The 21,989-nt window shown below is 43.9% G+C and overlaps 1 protein-coding gene across 1 annotated transcript in view; it reads left to right on the plus strand.

Annotated features, from left to right (window-relative positions):
• The window catches only part of TBX4 (T-box transcription factor 4), a gene marked incomplete at both ends in the record, with an annotated part of 31,076 nt that extends 17,547 nt beyond the window's left edge, over positions 1-13,529 (plus strand). The window contains 4 exons of the mRNA XM_080357042.1: positions 8,580-8,732; positions 10,712-10,800; positions 11,323-11,564; positions 12,907-13,529. Coding sequence (XP_080213168.1) covers positions 8,580-8,732; positions 10,712-10,800; positions 11,323-11,564; positions 12,907-13,529 — 1,107 coding nt within the window. The remainder of the gene's footprint in view (positions 1-8,579; positions 8,733-10,711; positions 10,801-11,322; positions 11,565-12,906) is intronic.
• Between the last annotated feature and the right edge of the window lie 8,460 nt (positions 13,530-21,989).

Here is a 21,989-nt window from a genome sequence, read left to right on the forward strand (position 1 = left end):
CAAAGGCGTGGGGCACAGCTCCTCTGAGCCTGGCTGCTGGGCACACGGGTTCTCACCCAAAAAACAGGCAGAAATTTTGCATTTGTTGATAAATGAATCCGTGCCCTGGCTCTGTGCACTGTAATAGCTGCTGAACGTCAGCAGCCACAGAGTTCCTAAAGAGAAGTGTAGGTACATTTGAGGCTTAAAATAAGTTAAATAGCTTAATTAATAAGCCGCGGAGCTGAAGCCCTTGCTGCAATCCCTGGAGTTAGACGGGAGATTATTTACTGTGCTGATGGGAGGGGATGCCTCGCAGGCGGCGCTGGAAAGCCTCGCGTTCTGACACCCAGCCCAAAAACCTCCTCAGCCTCCAAAACCTCACTCTTTCTTCTTCCACTGGCCAGTTATCCATTGTGGTAAATTATTAGTTACAGTGGGAGGCATGGGAGGCATTTTTCAACGCAAACACATGCAGATATTAAATAAGAAGAAGTTCAGAGCTCTGTAATCTGCCCGCAAACCCCTCTGGTTGAGCAGGTTTTGTGGCAGGTAAGCCTGTGCCCAGCTCACGCACCATGGTCTGAAAATGTGGGCTGTATATTTTCCTCTTGGGGCATTTTTTTGACCATGAAAGGCTTCTTTCACCCCAGGCTTAACAACTGAGAAATGCTCATGTTGAGAATGGATTAAGAAATCAGCAGCCGCTGTAATGTTTAGCTCCAGTGAGGTCTGTCTGATCCTAAAGAAAGCATTGTAAGCCACCTATGCTTAGAGTAAAATCTTAATTTATGTATTTCCAAATCTTTACATGCAGAGATAATCAGCCTGATAGAGCCTCTGATTTATGTGGGACTGGTGAGTGACAGATTTAGCGATTCTGGCAGAGCTGATGCTTTATTCTTTAATGCCACGTGAATGAGAGGCAGTTGCATATGTTCCATCTTCGGAGACAAAGATGCTCTCTTAAGTGCCAGCAAGCTGCGCAAGGTTGGCACATTCCTTGCCCATTCCCAGTGCATTCTGCATGGGAAGCACCCAGCTGTGTTTTCCAGGAGAAAAATGGGAATGTCTCCTTCATCATGAACCAGGTTATGTCATTGCAAGTGCTAACAGATCAGTCAGCTAATAGCAGCCATAGATGATGCACAAAAATAACCTCTCTGTTGGAAAGGGTAACATAATACCCAGATATCTTTCAGAAGGTTAGCTCAGGGCACATGGGGAAATATTGAGCGAGTCCTGACATGTATCTCTGTAGTGATAAATGCTCATGGATGGAATTCCACTTTCTTCAGAGGTTTAAGGTATGTAAACAGCAGGGTGGAGGGCGCTCGGGAGATGGTCCTTATGGCCAGGAGCTGCGGGTGACGGATGCTCCGGGTGGGTGTGAAGGGGCACGGGGGGGTTTGCTAAGGGGCTTTGCTTTGGACCCGCAGTGAGGTGGTTCTCCTGTGCAACTCGTTTCAGTTCATTAGGCTTGTTATTTTGCTGTTTGGACTTGCCTTCGTCTCCTGGCTCAAGGTGTTTAAGCTGCTGAGACTGGCAGGTCTTTGAAGCAAAAGTCATCTATTTATTTCCCGCTTGCAGAATATGGGGTTTTCTGTATCTAGAGAAGTTAATGATGAGCTGGATGGCAGCCCCTCTCACCAGGTGCAATATATCTAGAAGAAACCCATATTTTACTCTCTCAAGCCCCCTCTTCCCTTGATTTTAGGCAGGTTGTGAACACGCAGAGCCAGGTTAGGCTGGTGTTTGTGTGGAGTAACACCAGGGAACAGCAGAGGGGCCAGCACATTGCATCAGGGGGTTCTGCTTTTGTTGTTGTTGCTGTTGTTAAATGTCTCCACTGAAATGAAACCTCTGCCGGAGGAATCAGCTTTTCTCATGGGCTTCTGCAGCCAGGCCAGCTTGGAAAGGGTGAGAGCATCACATCGGTATTTCTGGCAGGCTTCAGCTGGGACCAGATCAATTGGAAATTGGTTTCTTTTCTACAGAATATAGAAAGATATTTTGCGGGGCTGGGGGTTGAAGACAAGTGATAAATTAGGATTAGAAGTGGAGGTTGTGACAAACAACAGTACAGATTTAGATTAATGCCCCCCAATACAATATTGCTGAGCTTGGTTATGTTACATGCCCTGTATCTACATCACTTCTTGGCTGCTGATGGTGCCTTTTAATTGCCAGAATTGACTTTATCTGCTTTTAAAGTGTGATGTTGTTTTAGTTTCTGAGATGTAACCTACTGAGATTTAAACCTACAGGATATTATAGATGGTCTGTCACTTGTGATGACATTTGAAGTGATATCCCTGGTTTTCCTCACCCAAACCTGCGATCTGCTGGTTTTACTCTTTAATGCTGATGAGCTTGTTATTTCTCTTCAGATTTATTATTTGCACACTTGGTTTTATTTGATTATCACTGAAAGACCACTAGTTGTGGTGTTTCCCTCTCATTTTGCTATTAATTCGACTTCAGCATTTTTCTGACTTTGCTCGTCAGGAGCACTCAGGCACTTTAATTAGGTTAATGTCTTAGTGATCTCATGAAACCTTACATTTTATTTAGATTTTTTTATTATTTGTTTGCTTTATGACTTGTGGCCAAGCCGTTTCCTCGCCGGGTGCTGGGTTGAGGTTTATGTGCCGCCTGCGGCCGAAGGGACGGGGCTGCAGCAGATCCGGGCAACGTCCTGGCTGGGGGATGAGACGCGGTTGTACCACCCGTGTCCCCACTGGAGCAGCGCTGCAGTGGCTCTGGAGCGAGAGAGCAGGTTCACATCCTTATTCTCAGCTATACATTTCTTATACGTATATATAATAAGATTTCTTTATATAGCGAGATATATGGTTTCTTTTATATATATATATATATAAAATATATATGTATATATTTATATATATATATATATATAAAAGAAATATACAAGAACTTCATGCATATATGTATATATATATATATATATACATGTCTTCCATTACTAAAGTCTTTTTTTATTCAGTCCATTTAAGACCCTTTGTCCAGTCCTAAATTTGAAGGCAATATTTTGGGGGGCATCACTAAGTGTTCTGATGAAAGAATAGCCACGAAAAGGTTATTTTCTTTCTTTTTATTGTTTTTTTTTAACCATTCATTTTAGGCAATTTCTTACAGCCGATCTGCAAAATAGTGGTGCCCAAAATAATCATAAAGCCGTATGTGAAGTTTTATATTGTCTGCATTGTTCCTACAAAAGAAAAAGGAGTGGGGCTTGTGCCGCTGGGGCCGGCATGTGTTTCGCAGGGATGGATAGATCAGGGATGGATAGATCTGCATGTGCAATTTAAATAGTTGGGTAAGGAGCGACCAGTGGAGCTCTTGGTTGAAAAGAAGATTTCCTTCTCTTGTGTTCAATCTTTTTGTTGTTACATTGCTGGTTTATATGAGTCAAATGCAGTGTCTTTTAGTAAAGTTCAGCTAGAATCAGAGCCTGAAATCGCCTTCCAGTCTTGGTAGGGCAGCTGGCCTGGAGAAGGGTGCTGAGCTTTCCAATGGCCTGTGGCACCCCCAGTGACAAGAGGCCAGGCAGCGCCACGGGGGTGCGGGGGACACGGGTGGGTGCCCTGGGACCGCAGCCGCGGGTTTGCCCTGTCCTGGCCAGTCACAAACAAATGCTCATTGGATGCGGTGCTGAGTTCTCCTCCACACCAAGGCTGTAGCGCAAGGCCAGGAAACACTGCTGCGAATTTCAGCTGACATTAGAAAAAAAAGGACTGAGGCAAAATAAAAAAGCCCAGCTTTGGCCTTCTCGTAAGGAACAATTCGTCTGAGCTCATGTTGAATCTTTTCCCAGGATTTTCCATCCTTTCGGGTTTTTTTTCCCCATTGTGCAGGTTGCCAGGACAAACGTGTGGGTTTGGGAGGCTCCTCGGGTGGGATCAGCCCCAGGGGGACCAGACGTCCCCTCCGTGGGTCGGGTGCTGCAGAGCGACGCCAATAGCTCCCTTGAGGTGACTGAAAATAACTTGGATGAGGTTTAGGTAACTTTAGAGCTAGCTTTTTAGCTGCTGTAGAGGTTGCCTGAATATAGTGTTTTATTTGGTTGAACTCGAGGGTGCTGAAGGTGTTTTTCCAACCTAAACGGGTTCTAGGATTTGAACTGTGTGTCATGGGGTGATGCAGCTCTGCAGGCTCCCATCATGGGTCCCCAGCGCTGTCCCGTTCATCCCGGGCAGCCCAGCTGGGACGATTCCTGTACTGATGCTGGGTGGCATCTCTGAAACATTTACACGTGAAGAGAAGTTAAGTTTGGGATGGCCTATACCATCAAATGCTCTAAATATTAATCGAGATGAACAGCAGCAGTGGTTGCAATTCTGGAAGAGCCTCGATGATTAACATGCTCTTTTATCCGCATGGAGACAGAATTGGGGTTTTTCTTCGGGTTCTTTGTGCCCCAGCTCAATGTTCTGGTGTGGGACAAGGGCCAGGCTCAGCTTAAAGGCTTTTTCACTTCAGAAAGAATAGAAGGAAGGAAGAAAGAAGCAGAAAATATATTAAAATGAGAGATTTTATATTAGTTATGCGATCCCCTGGGAGCAACCATAAAATTATGTGGCTTTTTCGTAGCCATTTACTATTCAATATAAAAAGGCTAGTTGCCATAACAACCACTGCATCATATGACATTCGATACCTTGGAGAAACAGGGAGCGCTCTTAAATCAACTCCCCAAATTTCATATGAAAGTAAATACATTTTACTGGTGATTTCAAGGCGAGTTCGCTTTGCGACGAGCAACGCGGTGCCATTACCCTTCTAAGCTTCTGGCCTCTGGGCCTGATCCTGCAAACTGGCAAATGTCTTCAAGGCCTGAAGCCGACATTACTCAGCAGTGTGCAAGATTAGATGCTGAAGGCGTATGTTTTCCTAAGTGAAATTAAATGGAGGGAGCAAATGACACCATTTTTTTTTTTGGACATTTGTTGCTGACTGGGGAATGCCAAAAAAATAAAGAAGTTGAACTATATAAGGGTTTAAGTTCCAGCTGCCAACTATGTGATCAGCACAAAGTGGGGCGCCGGGGGGGTGGGTAAATAAAAGAAAAGATGTTTGTGTTAGCTCGTGTTTGACTTTGGAGCTCGTCTCTCTCGCAATCTGGTCCGCACGTGCGATGTGGAGAAGTGACATCACCCCAGAGATCTGCTCCAGCTCCTCTCTGGCCAGCAATGAGGGGGTGACACTCGCGGGGGACACCCCCCCCTGCTTCCCGGTGACAACAGTGTCGAGTCACCAGAGCTGTGACAAGTGTCTCAAGTGCTTGAGGAGCTGCTTGTGTCTCCGCAGCCGCACAGGTGGTTTGTTGCAGTGTTCTGGTGCCATCCGTGCCGATGCTCTTGGCAAAGATGCCGGTACCCAGACGGGTATATTTTTAGCAGCCATTTTCTTTCTTGGAGATGTGTATTTTCCAGAAAGAGAGAGTGGCGGTAGGAGATGGCATCCTCATGGGGGCCTGTGTTGGGATGTTGAGCCAATATCCACTTCATAAATTTGGGGTTGTCCATCTCATTTGAGGATTCTAGTAGTGGTTTGGTTTTGGCATTGGTTTTGGTGTTGGTTGTTTGGCTGAGTTTTTTTGTTTGTTTGGGTTTTTTTAATAAAAAAAAAATATATATATATATATTTACTAAGCACCTAAATATAACCCCATCCCATGTAAGCTGAGCTGTTTCTTTCATAGACAAAGACTTGATCCTGAGATGCAGAGAGGCTTTCAGTCACCAAACCAGTGTCTTCAGTGCTGCTTAAGAAACTCTTTTCCAGTTTCCCTCACTAATTTTGTGTCCTTGTCCTTTATCACCTTAAAATTTCCCTCTATCCAATACATCTGTAACTGTTGTCAGCAGCAGGACGAGGCGAACACCGTTTCTTTTTTAGTAGTTTGCCTATTTCAAACTACCTACATCTTGTACTGGAAACAATTTAAAGCTGTTTGTGACCGTGTCTGACTCTGACTTAACCTCCTTGTGCCCACACAATGAAAAACACAAGTGCAGGTAAATATAGAATTATTGTTTTAGCATCGCCTTTGAGGCTGAGAGCCCCAAATCACCTTCTGCCCAGCACCGACCAGCAGCAGCCGTGCTCTGCCCCATCGGTTAAAATACTTCTCATTTTTGACACAATTCTTTAAGTTGATCTTTCCACTGATGTTCGTCATCAGAGTGGAATTTACATTTGTTTTGTGTATTTTTAGCCAGTGACCAATTTTCCACAGCGGCCTTGAAAACTATTTAGCCTGAATTGTTGGCATTTCAGTGTGCACAGGCAAATTGATTTGCAGGTGAGAGCTGGGAGGCTTTTTGGAATGATTTGCAGAATATTTGAACGCACGAGGCTTACAGCAAGCGTAAGAAGGATGCGTGTGCATGGTATGAGAATGGTGTGTTTTGATGGGGCTTTGCTTTGCTGGAAGCTGTTCCACATCCATGGACATGGAATCAGTGACATTAACCTGAGCACTCTGCGGTTCTCATGTCTATTAATCATGTTTTATGCTCAGTGGTGACTGTTTGGCTTTGATCTGGCACATCTCAACAGGGTCTCCTTTCCTCGTCCCTGCTCTCAAAGAAATTTAGCACTTTCCAACAGGGACAAATAGTTACTTTGGTGCAAGGGACAGAAATGCTCAATGTTGTAAATGCACTGGGCTAAATTAAGCCATTTAGAGTTCTCTCCCCCAATGTCCCGCAAATATGGAGCAGTTCACCATCGATCTCCAGGCAGGTTTGCAGCCACAACCGTAACCTTGAGCATCTGTACAAAATCCTTTAGTGAACATTTCTATCAGGCTCCACAAAGTAACGTCTTGTTCATTTTGGAAATTGTTTGAACTCCTGGGGTATAAAGAAGTTAAAAAAAGAAAAAATAGAAAAATATTTTTAAAGGGATCATTATAGTCCAGTGGATACTACTTTGGAGGGAGAATGCTGACTATTCATCCAGAGTGTATCCAAACTTGGGATCCGGATTTTCGTCTTGGAAATCTCAGTTTAAGATTGTTTTCTTTGTCCTGCTATTGATTTGCTCAGACTTTGGGTACAAGTCACCCCCCCTTGCTAGACCTGGCTAGTTTGGGACAGGCGGTTAGGAAAGCTCAGCACTCTTCAGCTTCTGCTCCAGACAATCGTTATTTATCAGCTTGGCTCAACTCTTAATTATCGAAAATTAAAATGCCCCTTCTTATGAAAGTCTCGGCCTTCTGGTGTTACTCAGCTTGGCTTTGTTTTACGAGTGGCTGATACATGAAAGCAGAGAAAAAGCTCCAAACCCAAACCTGAGCTGACCCTCCCAGGTCTACACCCCGCACATCAGCAGCCACAAAGTGGTTAAGAGACTTGATGCAAAGCTGATAAAATGCCAAAAATTCCTCATTCTCTCTCTTGGGGAGCAGGGAGGGTTGTCTGGAAAATGTCAACAATAAAAATTGCATTTAAGTGGTATATAACGCAGCCAGCTACTGTGGGCAGAGTTACGTGCAGCCAGATGAAGGGGTTTAAAGAGCACAAGTTCCTCGCTGCCTCCCGTCCCAGCTGGAACACAGAGTTCTCCCCCACGCGGATGGGCATGAAATAGAAAGGGTTCCTGAGCACAAAAGCCGATGACAGAGCAAACGCCTTCTGTTTCTTAGTAATTCTCATTTTAAATTGGCTAGATCCACAATTAGTGTGAACTGATGCTGCTCTACTGCGTTGTGTCCGTCCACCCATCCATTTATCTCCCACCAGTTGAAGGCACCACCCATCGCAGTCCTCCCCACTTGTCCCTGTCAGGGATGGCCGTGTCGTTGCCACTGCTTCGGGGACCACAGGATGGGGAGGGGTATCGGCTTGGCTGGAGAGCGAAGAAGAGCTTATAAAGGGCCATGCCAAGAAAACCAGAAGAAAGCAGTATTTCTTCTTTGCCCAGTAAAAGGAATAATGGCTCTTCTTAAAAACCATTCAATTTCTTAAAACAGATTCCATTTCTTGAAACCATTCTCTTCTGTAGCATCTGGGCACATCCCTTCTTTGTGGCAGAACAATGCTGGGGGGCCGGGGCTCGGGCAGCCCTGCTCGCCCCTGATGCCACATCAGACCATCCCTGCGCTGGGCTCAGCTTTATTTATATTCCCCCCCCTCCCTGTGATTTCTCTGATTTCTTTTTTTTCACTCTGCTAAACTGTGTATTTTTCAGCTCAGTAAAGTATTTATTAGAAATCTTTATGGACCAGTCTGCTGGTGAATTATAGATACTGTACAGCCTCAGCGTGAGCTGGGAAAAAAATTTACGACTCTTTTTTCCACTCAGACCGACTCTGTCCAATAGCAATAAGAAAATGAGGATTTACTAGGAAAGCTTTAAGTTCAGCTCTGCTTACCAGAGCAGCAGATACCCTTTTAGTCTTGGTTCATGTGCATTTATACAATGTCATTTTCCCCTCTAATTTGAAAGCAAAGCTAAAGCTGAGCAGTAGTGGGCTTTTGTGTCCTGCTAGTAAAGTCTGGCCAATAGCTATGGCTTGTCTTTTATTTTTCTTAATTGGATTTCTCAGTTTAGCACCAATTGTTTTTCAGATCATTCTTAATTCAATGCATAAATACCAACCGCGGCTGCATATCGTGAAGGCGGATGAGAACAACGCTTTCGGGTCGAAGAACACAGCCTTCTGCACCCACGTTTTCCCAGAGACGTCCTTTATATCGGTGACCTCCTACCAGAATCACAAGGTAGGCTGCTTTTCTGCCTCAAGGTGCTTTATTTCTGTTTGCAGACTTTCGTTGCCCTCTGCTACTGACAGCTGCAAAATGATCTTCCAGATTGCAGCGGCGTGGTGATTCCTCTGCTGTGCGGGATCTGTTTGCTCGAAGGGAGGGGAGAAGCCTATTATGTTGCTATTGTGCAGCGGAAAAAATCTGCTTTAAAAGACCAGTTTCCATCCCAGCCTTGCAAACATTAAGCAAGAGTGAGGAGCCAGAGGATGCAGCTGAGAAGTAGCAGAAACATGGTTGGGCAACAAGATCTTGGCAAACCCTACGAGCCCAGACACTGATGACTCGGTGTGCTCGTAAGCGCTAAGATGTCGTTCAAAACAGCAAGCAGATCTAATAACGATGGTAAAGCTTGCTCATAAATCTACAGTGAAAAGTAATTATAGTATGTGTACTTAGTGAGACAGAGGAGGAATGTAACCGTAAAACCCCAGCTAAGCACAGCTCTGCGGTCAGCACATGGAGGCAGGAGGGAGTTTGGGGTTGTTTTGGGGGGATATAAGAGATGAAAGGCTTCGATCTGTACTTTGGGTGTAAATTGTAGGGGTTTGGCTTCTCTGGTTGTTTTATGGTAGTGGTGGCAGTGCGTAGTGATCCCGTCGGAGGGTTTTACCAACCCAGGTTACCAGCAAGACAGATGACACTGTGACAATCAATTGTCACCTCCCTGTGACAGCGGGTGCAGAATCCCCAGGGCAGGGAGAGGAGAGGACACTGGGCAGGGGGTGACAAAGCTCCTTTTCCAATCCTGCTACTGATTTACCCGCCTTTGCACAAGCCCCTTCTCCCCTGCAGATTAACTAATGGTGAAATTCAACTGCAGGGTTGTATGAGGATTAATTGGAGTTTTTAAAGTACTTTGGGATTCATAAATAAAGATGCAGAGTGAAGTAGCACCTGAATGTGACATCTGCTATGTGTTACTGTATCAGGTCCTTTTCTACACATTCACAGGAAAATTACTACAAGAACAGGAACGTGTGTGAAATTCTTCCTCCCCAATAATCTGACCAGACCTTTTCCTCCCAAGCAGGCTGCCCTTTGATGCTTAAAGCATAGAGTCCTTGCAAGATTTTGCAATTAGTGAGCCAGTTAAAAGACTCAGAGCAGAAACATGGATGTGTGTGTTATGGTAAGACAGGGGAGGAAAAAAAAAGTCCCTATTTGGACACTGAAGTGAATCCTGTTTGAAAAGTTGTAGCTGTTGGTGTAAAATGACCAGTTGTCCAAACATGGTTAACCAAAAAGGCTCAAAAGAGCTTATTTAATACCTACTTAAAATGTCTCCCATGTCAATAGTGCCTTTCATCCCTAAGGTTCCCAAAGTGCTTCATAAACTTAATACTTCCACTGTCATTGCTGTACAAGCACTGCTGGGGGAGTCTGGTAGCTGGGTGGCAGCATGGAGCGGACCTGATGGATTTGGGGAAAATGCCCCAGATGAGCCTGAATTTTATTGCAAAGATCCTGTGAGGAGCTGCCCCGGTGCTGCCCAGCTCTTGCTCTGAATGCAGAATGCAAGGATTTATGAAATTGTTATGGAAACAAGGGAGAGCCACACTGTAAGGAACAGGGGTCTCTAACATAGGAAATCTCTTAAATCAGACAAATATATTCTCACTAACGAGAGCCCAGAATAAGAACACAGGATCCAAACTTAAGGAAATTTGTGTTCCTGTCCTCGTTCATAATGAGCGATTTTGTGAGTTTTAAAAGCTGCTTCTGTGACATCTGTCACCAAACTTCAGAGCTCGGATTCTCTCTGTGCTGAAAGCAGAGACACCGTCTCTGCCACCACGTCTTGAGATGCCGAAGCTCCTGCGGACTCTGCATTTCAGGGGCATCATGTAGGATGCGGCCCCTAGAGATCTCCAGCCTCAGACCTGCTGCGCTGAGCCCTTTTCAAACGCTTTACGCTTGCTTTTGTTCTTTTAAAGATAACCCAGCTGAAAATCGAAAACAACCCCTTCGCCAAGGGATTCAGGGGCAGCGACGACAGCGACCTGCGCGTGGCACGGCTGCAAAGGTACGGCCGGGGGGCAGCCAGGGGGTCGGGAGCTGCTGGGGGTGCACACGTGTGTTCAGGCGTGTGTTTGTGTGTGCACCGAACCCAGGCAGCGTGTACGGGCCGGCAGTGTCCGACAAACCGCCAGCCAGAGCATCCTTCAGACCTTGTGCCCAAATACAGCCCTACCGCTGGGTTTAGCCTCATTCTGCTCCTGCTGCCCTGCACCTCTTTGGGGAAGTTGTTAGAAGGTGTCTGTGCCATGGGGACATCCCATTTGCTTGTGCTTGAGGGCATTAGGGCTTTTAATGCCATTTATACCCCTGAAAAGCTCTTCCTGTAATTCAGTGGCACACTGTGTGATAATTAACGTATCTTAACATCTGCCCACACCCAGCAGAGTGTGATGACTCTGAGTTCATTGTATTTGGCAAAGGGTGTTGTAGTCACTGGATGGAGATGCTCCAAGGAAGCCAAACTAATATTTCATCTTTTTGTTAAAACTGATTGCTAACTGGTAATATTTTTTCTTGCCTCTTTTAGCAAAGAATATCCAGTGATTTCCAAAAGCATCATGAGGCAGAGGTTGGTGTCCAGTCATGGCCAGCTTTCAACAAAGCCAGATGTTAACCCACTTCACGGGAATCACCAGACCCTTCAACATTATCAGTATGAGAACGGTGCTCACATGCAATTCGCAGCTTCGGATGCTCAAGATCTGCCACTCAACACCTTCACAGCACAGAGGGATTCAGGGCTCTTCTATCATTGCCTAAAAAGAAGAGGTAACTCATGTTTACAGCTAGAAAGATATTCCAGCATGAGCAAACATACCGCTAATTCCATTTCATTTTGGATCAGCCTCTTAGGCCTCGATCTTCAAAGATACGGATGTGATTGAAGTGTTTTGGGGGGTCAGGACCCAAGAGCTGGGTTTTGGGGCAGTTATTAGTGGTTTTGTCACACATAAACTGTATTTAGAGCCCGAGTCAAAGCTGAAAAAAAATAATCAGAATGCAAAACTCAAATGACACGAAGCTACATTGGAAAATTATCCATTGTTAGAATCAGCTGAATTAATAGTTGTTTTGAGGAGGTCTGTCCTGAGATGTTCAGATGGTGTCATTAACATTAATGAATGTGAGGACAAAGCCTTGAGCAATTCTCTTGATGTCTGCAGGTTAGTGGGACTGTGGTTGCTGGGTGTAAATATCCCTTGCTTCCCACCCACTAGTTCTCAAGTTTAGATGAACTGTAACTACTTTCTCTTCATTTGAATCCATAATCAAATGAGATCATGGCATGTTTTAACTTAAATGGAAAAATTTTGCACAGAAAAAAAGCCTTGTATTTGCATCTCGTTGGCCGCTAATTCATTTAAGCTGTGAAGGATTCTCTGATCATGGGCAAATGAGGAATCTAACAGCACCAGTAATGAGGACTGCAAGACAAATATGTAACTTCAGCAGATGTTTCATCTGCAGATGAATTCACTAATTCACCCAGAGAATATTCCTAATGACTAACAGAATGCTGCTGGCAAACATGGCCACAGTCACTGTAATTTGTAGGAGGGGGGCTCCAGCTTCTCAACGTAAGGCTGAGGGAAGGGCTGATGACTGGGAAAGGGCTCCTTTATCTGGAAATATTTCTACAGCTTTTGACACGAATATCTGGGAAATGTATAGTCATTTTTTGTAATGACAGGAAGGCAGGCTGCGATAAGACCCTTTAAGAGACTTCTTGAATTTGTCAGGAATAACACTGTGAGAGTGTCGGGGACCTCTGTTATCTGGATGGATGCGAAGTAATCTCTGATGTGAGAGCAGTAGCCCAAGTCACTCACTTAACCTGATAAATGTCACCAGAATGCTTTGAGGCCGAGGGGATTAGCCTGACATTTGCAACACGATGTCTTTTTGATGTTGTACATTGTCTTTCCAAACTGAAATGGTTTAACCGGATTAATCTGAAAAAGAGCACTGGTTGGTTAGTGAAATAATCACAGATTGCATGCTCGGCTTCTAAGGGGACTTCACAAAGTCACCACAGGCTCTTAGCAGGTTGCTGTTAAATGCCGTCGCTCCGGGAGCTGCTCTAAAACACGCTTTATATCTCTGTTTGCAGAAAGCGCTCGGCACCTGGACCTGCCCTGCAAACGCTCTTACCTGGAAGCCTCCTCTTCTGTAGGAGACGATCACTATTTCCGTTCCCCGCCGCCGTACGACCAGCAGATGCTGAGCCCTTCGTACTGCAGCGAGGTGGCCCCGCGGGAAGCCTGCATGTACTCTGGTTCTGGGCCCGACATCGCTGGCGTCTCGGCGGTCGACGACTTGCCGCCTCCGCCTCCCCCCTTGAGCTGCAATATGTGGACTTCTGTCGCACCTTACACCAGCTACAGCGTTCAGACAATGGAAACTGTGCCTTACCAGCCTTTCCCTGCTCATTTTACCGCCACCACCATGATGCCGCGGCTCCCGTCCATCGCGGGCCAGGGCTCGCAGCCGCCAGGTAACAGCCACTTCAGCGTCTACAACCAGCTGTCCCAGTCTCAGGTCCGGGAGCGCGTTCCGCCTTCGTCGTTCCCGAGGGAAAGGGTGCACCCGTCGGTGTGCGAGAGAAAACCCCCCTCTCCGCACCTAAACGCGGCGAACGAATTCCTGTACTCGCAAAGCTTCTCCTTGGCGAGGGAGACGTCGCTGCCGTATCATTCAGGGATGGGGACTGTGGAGAACTGGACTGATGGGTGACGCTGACGGCTGAGCGATGCCACAGCCAACGTTACTGCTCCGGGACAGTGTTTGATCGGTGTTGATACCTGTGGGTAACTTGCACTTCGGTGAGACAAATGTGCATTTCCAGAGGGGTCTGTGTGGGTGAAGAGCTTGTATCTTCAGACACACAGAGAATTACATCTCCTGTCTTGGTGGGCTCGCTTCATCAGCCTCTTGCTGACTCCCGAATAAATCAATTCTCACGTCTTCATTACTGATCCAGTAGGAACCGTTTTCATGACTAACAAGTGAAGTAGCTAGGCATTTTCTTTTGCTTGTAATACTAAACATCCATGAGCAAATTTTAGCTATTTGGGAAAAAATTATAGTGCTTGGTTGGTGAAGTCACGGCATCCCAAAACTCAACCTGTTGGGTTGTGTAGCTCAAGGACTGCTGCAGCAGCACTTCTTTGGCTCTTTTTGTCTGTAGAAATTCCTTCTTCCTCTGGAAGTGATGGAGCCGTAGGAGCGCGGGGCCGGCGGGGACGCTTGGCGCAGGGTCAGCAGCTGCGGTGCCGCTCCGGTACCGCCCGGCACGGCGCAGGGTTCGTGCCGTGGCGCTGAGAGGAGAAGGCACCGATGCACAGATGTCTCTTCTTCCCCCCACACCACCATCATTCGTGGCCGTGGGAACCTAAGAAGTGAAGCGTTACGCCCGAGGCCAAACAGCAAATTAATTGCAGCATTAGGAACAGACCCAGTGTCTTCAGATTCTCATCTGTTGATTGAATCCCACTAGCTTATTGCAATATTTGTTTAAGTTTAAGCTTCAAAGTTGCTAATACTTTCCAGAAATGATTGCTATACTTGCTGGTCCTTGATTTCTTTCATATTCAGCTGAAACGCGCCTTTTGTGCTATGTTTTTTTTCTTTTGCAGCTAACGCGGAAAGAATTGTTTTCAGCATAAAGGAGGCATAGAGAAAGATTTTCTTAATTGTGGGGTGGGAAGAGTTCCCATTACCTGTCAGGCTTTATGGTGTACAAATATTTGTAGAGCAGGTAAAAATCTGTAGCCAGTGCATACATCGCTAGCGTTGTTTACTGTGGAAGTACCTTGAACTGACTCCTCCAGCGCTGCCTTTGCCATCCAGAATGTCCCTGTGAGGGCAGGAGGGATCGCTCAGTGACAGCCACAGCACAAAACGGCCTCGTGGGAGAGCAAACTGCTCTCTTTCTGGAACCAAATTCCCCTGATCTTTGCCCAAAAGTGTCCCGAGCATGGCTGTGTCCTCCTCCAATTTGCAGTGTGTCCATGTTGACCCAAGGGACGGCCACACAGAGGTGACGCTGGGAGTCTGGTTCCACTAAAAAGCGCAATATTTCAGCTTTAGTCACGCACAGCGGGGTATTTGGTTTTTTCCCCCCTCGCTTCCCAAACTGGCAGAGGTAAAAAGCTGAAATACAAATTTGGAAGTCGGGAGGTGCTTCGGCATTTTGGTGAATCCCTTCCAAGGAAGAGAGGCTGGTGGAGGAGGGCGCGGAGGGCGCGTTTCAACCAGGACAGTCTCGTACACCCGCTCAGCAGACGATGTGTGTGACCGGTGTGGATTTTGTAATCAGATTTTTGGAAATCACTACCGTTTTTGCATGCTGAATAGCTATTTATATACATATATATTTTATATATATATATAAAAATATATATATATCACAAATGCAGGCCACGTGTCCAATTCAGCTTTGCTTTTTACGAATGAAATACTTAATAAAAATGAATGTTGCAAGGTTTTTTTTGGAAAGACATCTATTTAAGATTTTTTTTTTTTTGTTACACACCTTTGATGTAAAAACTAAGAACTGGTTAGATAAAAAACATATATACTACAGATGAATCTTTATTAGAAGCCACATTAGCTACAGGTGGTATGGAATTTAAAAATGTTTGTTACATAGCATGGACATTTTATTTTACATATCAGAACATAAAGTCATTTTACTACTATAAGCTGTCTCTGGGTGCATTTCAATAATTAGTATAAAAGTGTTCCGTGGTGAATTACTGGTTGCCTCGTCTCTCTTGTGTCTCCTCCTATACCAATATCTCACATTTCCCAAGACGCACACTTGACTCCTTTTTCTTTTCTACCATCTCATAGCTACACCATCAAACTTTACCTGCCCACAGACCAAGGGGTTTTGGTTTGCTTGTGATATCTCATTTTTCTTTGTGTTTTAAAAGAACACATGAGTTGACCTGAATACACTGAGCACTACCAGACTGAGCTAAAAGCAGTCGCTGGCATGATCGCAAAATCAACAAAATGATGCTTCTGTACTTGTGTGCAGATCCGTTACAAGGACCACAGTGCAGGATTGAGGGGCTGAGGTGGGGAAGGGGTCTGAGGGTACCACCAACCATCATTTGAAATGCTCAGTCGTTTTCTCATAGTGACACTGAATCAACACCGAACGAGACAAATGCTGCCACTATAACCTACAAAATAACGGGCTCAGCAGCCCAGGGTCCAAATCGCAAGCAGGGCTGGATCTTTGGCCTGTTTTATAAATATGATGAACAGAAAAACGATGTCATTTTTAATGACTACTCATTGTTCCTATCTTTAACCACTTTTCATGTACCTTCTGCTCATCAATGTAATAATTATTAATATAACACAGTTTAAGAACAGTAACTCCTAAAAGAATTAATTGTTCTAGCATCTTTCGGTTAATGCAGGGCATGTAGAGGAGGCTCAAACATAATTAATCCGAGTTTGGACTTGCAGGCGCTGCCTTGTCCGGGCACAGCTGAGGCTCAGGCTCAAACCAGCCACTGGAGCTGAGCACGTGCCCCGTGAATCCTGTGGCAAATCAAAAGCTTTTAGCTATAAAAATAGCACATGATATTTGCGAGTACAGGGCCCGATAGTAAAAAGGCTGAGTTAGCACATAAAAGTGCAAAATTTATGCTAATCTGGTCATCTGGGCTCCTTTTATAGGCAATGGAGAGAGATCAGACATTCAGATTAAAAGGGGATGAATCATTCTCCAGTGAGCATCTTTTTCCACTCAGAGAGGAACCGAGCGCAGCCACTTAGACGAGATTTCCCGTTCCCAAATGGCTCAGGTTCAGTTAGTGGGATCCCTCTTCAATGTGACCTTGAGAAAAGCATTCTATTATTCATTAATTAAATAGCAGCGAGCTTACAAATCACATTCGATCTGAACCCGGATCCATAGTGAGCATATATAAATAAATAAATATATATACACACACACACACACACATATATATGTGTGTATATATATATATATATATGCACATGCATACATATATATGTGTATATATACACACACATATATATAATTTTTAATACATATATATATAATTTTTTAATACATATATATATATATTTTTTTTAATAGAATGGAAAAATGCTGTTTTGTTTTGTTTGGTGTAACTTTTTGGTGTGGTTTCTTTTGTGTGTTTTTATTTGGGTTTTTTTTAGTGCATGTGGGTGTTTTTTTTAATGGTTTCTCTTTTGGTTTGTTGGGGTTTTTTGTTTGTTTCTTTTGGGGTTTTTGGTTGGTTGGTTGGTTGGTTTTGTTTGGTTGGGGTTTCTTGTTTGGTTGGTTTTGTGTTTTTTTCTTTTTAAAAATTATTATTATTGTTATTATTATTAGTAGTAGTAGTATTAGTATCATTTATTAATTATTATATAATAATTATTTATTATATTGTCATATTTATTATATTATATAATAATTAATAATAATAATAATAATAATGATGATGATGATGATGATGATGATGATGATGATGATGATGATATTGATAATAATATTATTAATTTTCCTGTGACTCCCCCCATGCGCCCGGCCTGCCCAGCTGTGCCCATTCAGAACCAGCACAGCAACATCCACACATCCTTGAGTATTTGGGACTGGCCTATTTTGGAGACAGAACATTAACGGTCTCTTTGTTTTTCAAATCAGAACCACCACATATCATGAAAATAAAACAATCCCAACAACCTGCACAGCATTACCAAGTACAGTCACTGCGTCAGGGCTTGATTTGCGACAGTTGAAACATTTACTTCTCAAGAATGTGGAGAACTTCACGTGTGTGGAGGGTGTTTCAGCCCCAGCTCTGGTTAGACGGCTCATTGCATCGGAACAGAGACCGGCAATCCAAGTGCAGAAAAACTAGAGCCTTTTCAAACCAGATTAAGGCAAAAATTAGCAAGAGTGGAAAAACCTGGATGCGCACACGGTCTGTTTTCCATTGGTGTTTTCTAATCTGTACCTAAAACACTAGGGGATTCTTTTTTTAAAATCCTGTTTTTCTTTAAGGTAAATGTCCAAATTTAATATTGGCACGAGCAAGCTCAGGCCCACAGAGTCCAACAGCACTTATGGCAGCGCCCAGTTTGGACTTCACGCTAAATAGAGCAAATATTTGTATCAGTTTGCTGAGTATGTGAGTAATAGGAATATTTGCCAAAATTTAAACAAGCTAAACTTAAACCTTGCCAAAAACCCCACCATTCAATTTGGCATCATTGGCAGCTCACGAGCTCCGAGAGGCCTAAGTCTGGAAGAGCCGGGGTGTTTTTTGGCAAACACTGATTTTTTTTCTCTCTACATTTTGGAAAATTTTTGTCTCTCTATATTAATTTATGATATCATTAAATAATTCTTTTTGCAGTTTGTATAGAAAGAATGTTTCTTTTGAAGATGAGAACTCCCCTGAGGATGGTTATAGTGGAAAATTCCAGCAGGAGAAAATAATAAAGACCCAAAACCACAACAACTCCTTGGCCACTCATATTCTTGCAGTGGCTTTTGAACAGCAAAAAGATTTACAGTATTTTAATTTAAATATCTGCTCCAAGGAGTTGCCATGGCCTTGACAAGAAGCTGCTTAAATTCTATGTGATTTGAGGGTTTTATTGCTGCGATAGTTGACTGGAACAGAAGTCACGCGTCTGTGACTTGCTGATGGAGAGAATAAGGGGTTGAACTAATTTCCTTTCCACAAAATGTAGGATCAGTATTAAAAAATGAAAGAGAAGAAAATATTGGGAGTGGTACAACGAAAGCAAAAATCTTTGTCCGACATGAACTGTGTTTTAATGTGAAAAGTGGCAAGAGAGAAATTGGCTCTTGGGCTCTGCCTATGAACCAGTCACTGTGGGCATTGGCCCACATATACATATATATATCACACACACACATATAGATTAGTGCAAAGTGCTGAAAATGTTAGTTCAATTAAAATCAAGATAATTTTATCTTAATTATAAAACTGTTTAAAAAAAGAAAAAAGAGAAGACCCAAATCCACTAGAATGAACACAGCTTACTTTTCAGCAAATACTAATTCTTTTGTCTTTTGGCCGCACACTGTTACAGCTTTGATGAATATTTTCATGGGGGTTGTATTTACAAACTGGAGGAGGGAATTGTGTAGAATGTTGGCACCGTCTACTTGGACACCCATGATTTCAACGATTCAGAAAGACAAAATTTGATGAATGTTCTAGTTGGGAGGTTTACACTTATAGCAGGAAACTGGGCCAAATTAGTGTACTGAGCCTCAGATGCAGGAGTGACAATATTTACTAGAGAACAACGTGCAGAGAACATTATGTGCAAAACTACTATTTCTCCGTAGCAGCGTCTATCTTACGTAAGGCAGAAAACAATGTGTGCTGGAGTTCAGCGTTCAGCAGAGATGAAAAAGAGTATTTTCATATTTTCATGCCAAAATCATAAGGCTCGGTCCTCTTTCTGTTGAAGTCAGTAGAAAGCTTTTATAGGCTCCGGTTTAGCAAGAGCAGCCTTCTAATCTTTTCTGCAAGCCCAGCTTGGCTGTGCAGTGTGTGGTTTAGGTAGGAGCCACGATGTCTTTTTGATGGGCGACACAGCCACACATTGCAAGCCTTGGTTTGCTTGTGCCCTGTGTACCTCAGCAACTGAGAGAAGAACAAAATGTTGAAGTTAATACATTATGTTGTGTTTAATATCAGTTGTGAATCTAATATGCCTATGGATAGCTCAAAATATCAGAAGAATAAGGCTCAAACCATTTATTATCCTAGCTAAATCCAAGCACTCATTTTAGCCTGAAATTTTTGAGTGGATTGCCCTGGACATGAGGAATCAATCATGCGGGATCCTGGAAAGGTGATGAACTCGCTCAGTGCATCAGAAGTAATAGGAAACAGTCAGCGTGCGGTGGATCCCTAGACTGAAAGTCAAGGTGACAGCTACTGAGCAACTACGTACAGGACAAAAATGGAAGTAGGGATAGGTAATCAATTCAATTTGAATTAAAATGTACCCACAATGTCTTACCTATTTAGACATTTTTAGGTCTAAGGGTTTGGTCTAAGCCTTACCTATGAGAACACCAAAGGTGACCAAGAAGAGAAGCACACCGAAGATTTTAGCCACATAAAAAGCCTATTTTAAACGGATCTGCATTCTTCCTTCCCAGCCTTTTGAAGACACAACCAGTTCAAAGCTCAGCTGGTTTTTCCCCCCCTCACTCCCACCGTTTATCACTATAAAGGCAAGTAGACAGGTTAGAAGCAGGACAAACTTCCACTGGGATTTCTGCCCAGTATCACGGAGAAGGACCCAATTTACACTCAGAGTTAGAACCGAGCACATGCCTGTTACAGAAGTCTTTATATGTATATGCTGAGATAGCACATAGGGCGGAGTCAACAGCTCTTGTGTTATGGAAAGAGGTTTGGGTTGTTCTCCAAGTTTACTTCTTTTAACCAATTCTGTTCTCATAATATGTAAAGAACTATGCATACCACAGCTCTGCTTTCCATAGATTGAAAATAGGTATCTGAAAATGTGCAAAAAAAGGAGAAAAGTAACTTTTATCCTATTTAAGACAGACTAAACGTGCACTTCCTCTGGGGATCTCTTATTACGCCTTTGGTTAAGTTTCGAATTTACAGGTGTATGCGTCAGTCCTGATCATTGCATTGATGCTAATAAAAAAATCACTATTGATTTCAAAATGACGGGGTGTTTTCCTACCACACATACCCTTTCCTGACAGGCTAACATAGTAACAGTTCCTCACTTGGCTCCAACACTAAGCTCGGGTGTTTCCTTGGAAATATTTAGTTCCTTTCTGTTGTTTCTTACTGCGGATCGAGGTCCTTCGTGTGGCAATGGTTCCTTGCATTGGTTTTCCACAGCCCAGCTGCTTTTGGGTCCTTCCCAGTTTTCCTTTCCGTAGATACTGCTGTGTACCATTTCGATGAATCATGCTTTCTTCTAATAAAATATTATCTGAGTTCGATGCCAAAGGCCAGATTTCTATAAAAATGATTCAGAATGAGCAATAAGTACAGGAAAAATGATTATTTTTTTTCTTGTTCTATGATTTTTGCCCCCCCCTCATTTTTTGGGGTCAGAGGCTCCTTAGAAGACCAGTAGCACTACAGGAACTCAGCAACTCATTGCATCTGCAATATTTTACATATTTAGTCTCATTTAAGAGCTGCCTTTTCTGCTGGAGTCCATTAGCAAAGGTATTGCTGGGCAGGGCCTACAAGAGCTAGTTCAGTTCTTGGGTCAACAAAATATCTGTCCTCTTATTACTCTGACCTTCCCCACCCCGGTCCCTAAAGCAAAGTGACAGGGAGCACGGCGGCGGCTGCCAAAGGTCAGCGCCGAGGGGAAGGAGCAGGAGGCCTCGGGGGAAAACTCCTTTTCCTGAGGTTCCAGGCCCAAGGGAAATGGGTCTCGTTATTCTTTGCACCTCCTGTCTTGGCAAGAAGGTGACCCAGCACCCAGCAAAATGTTCGACCAAATCCTTGGGACAGTGGCGATGCACAACAAAGCTGAGCTGGGTGTCCCGGCAGCACCCACGGAGAGCTCGGAATTGGGGACGTCGCCACTGGTTGTGAGCAGCCGTCACCCAAGTCCCTGCAGCAGAATGGTGACGGTCAGTAGACGCTTTAGAATCATCGAATCATTTAGGTTGGAAGAGACCCTTAAGATCCATAGCCCAACCACAACCTAAACCTAGCACTAAACCACGTCCCTAAGAGTCTCATCTATATGGCTCTTAAACACCTCCAGGGATGGTGACTTTGGCTTACAAAAGTCATTATAACTTACCAACAGTGACACAAGAAGAGCTGCACACGGCCAACCACGCCAGCAAGGCAAACAAAATTCCTGTGTTGCTCAGCTGATTTGGCTAAACTGCCCAAAAAGGCAAGGTCTTCAGACCTTCAGGGGCTCAACAATGTCTTTCATGTGTTGGTACAGCACCTCACACAGAGGAACAAGAGGGAATTGCCAATATAAAGTGATAATAATGGCTGTCCACACATTTCATTTAATAGGGTACATTCTTTTTTGTAATATTACTGAAAATCGCTAAAATATAAATGAAATAAAAACTGTTCTTTCACTAATAACAGCCAGTCATACTGTCCTTCATAGCCACATATA

This window comes from Nesoenas mayeri, assembly GCF_963082525.1.
Source record: "Nesoenas mayeri genome assembly, chromosome: 20".
Lineage (NCBI taxonomy): Eukaryota > Metazoa > Chordata > Aves > Columbiformes > Columbidae > Nesoenas > Nesoenas mayeri.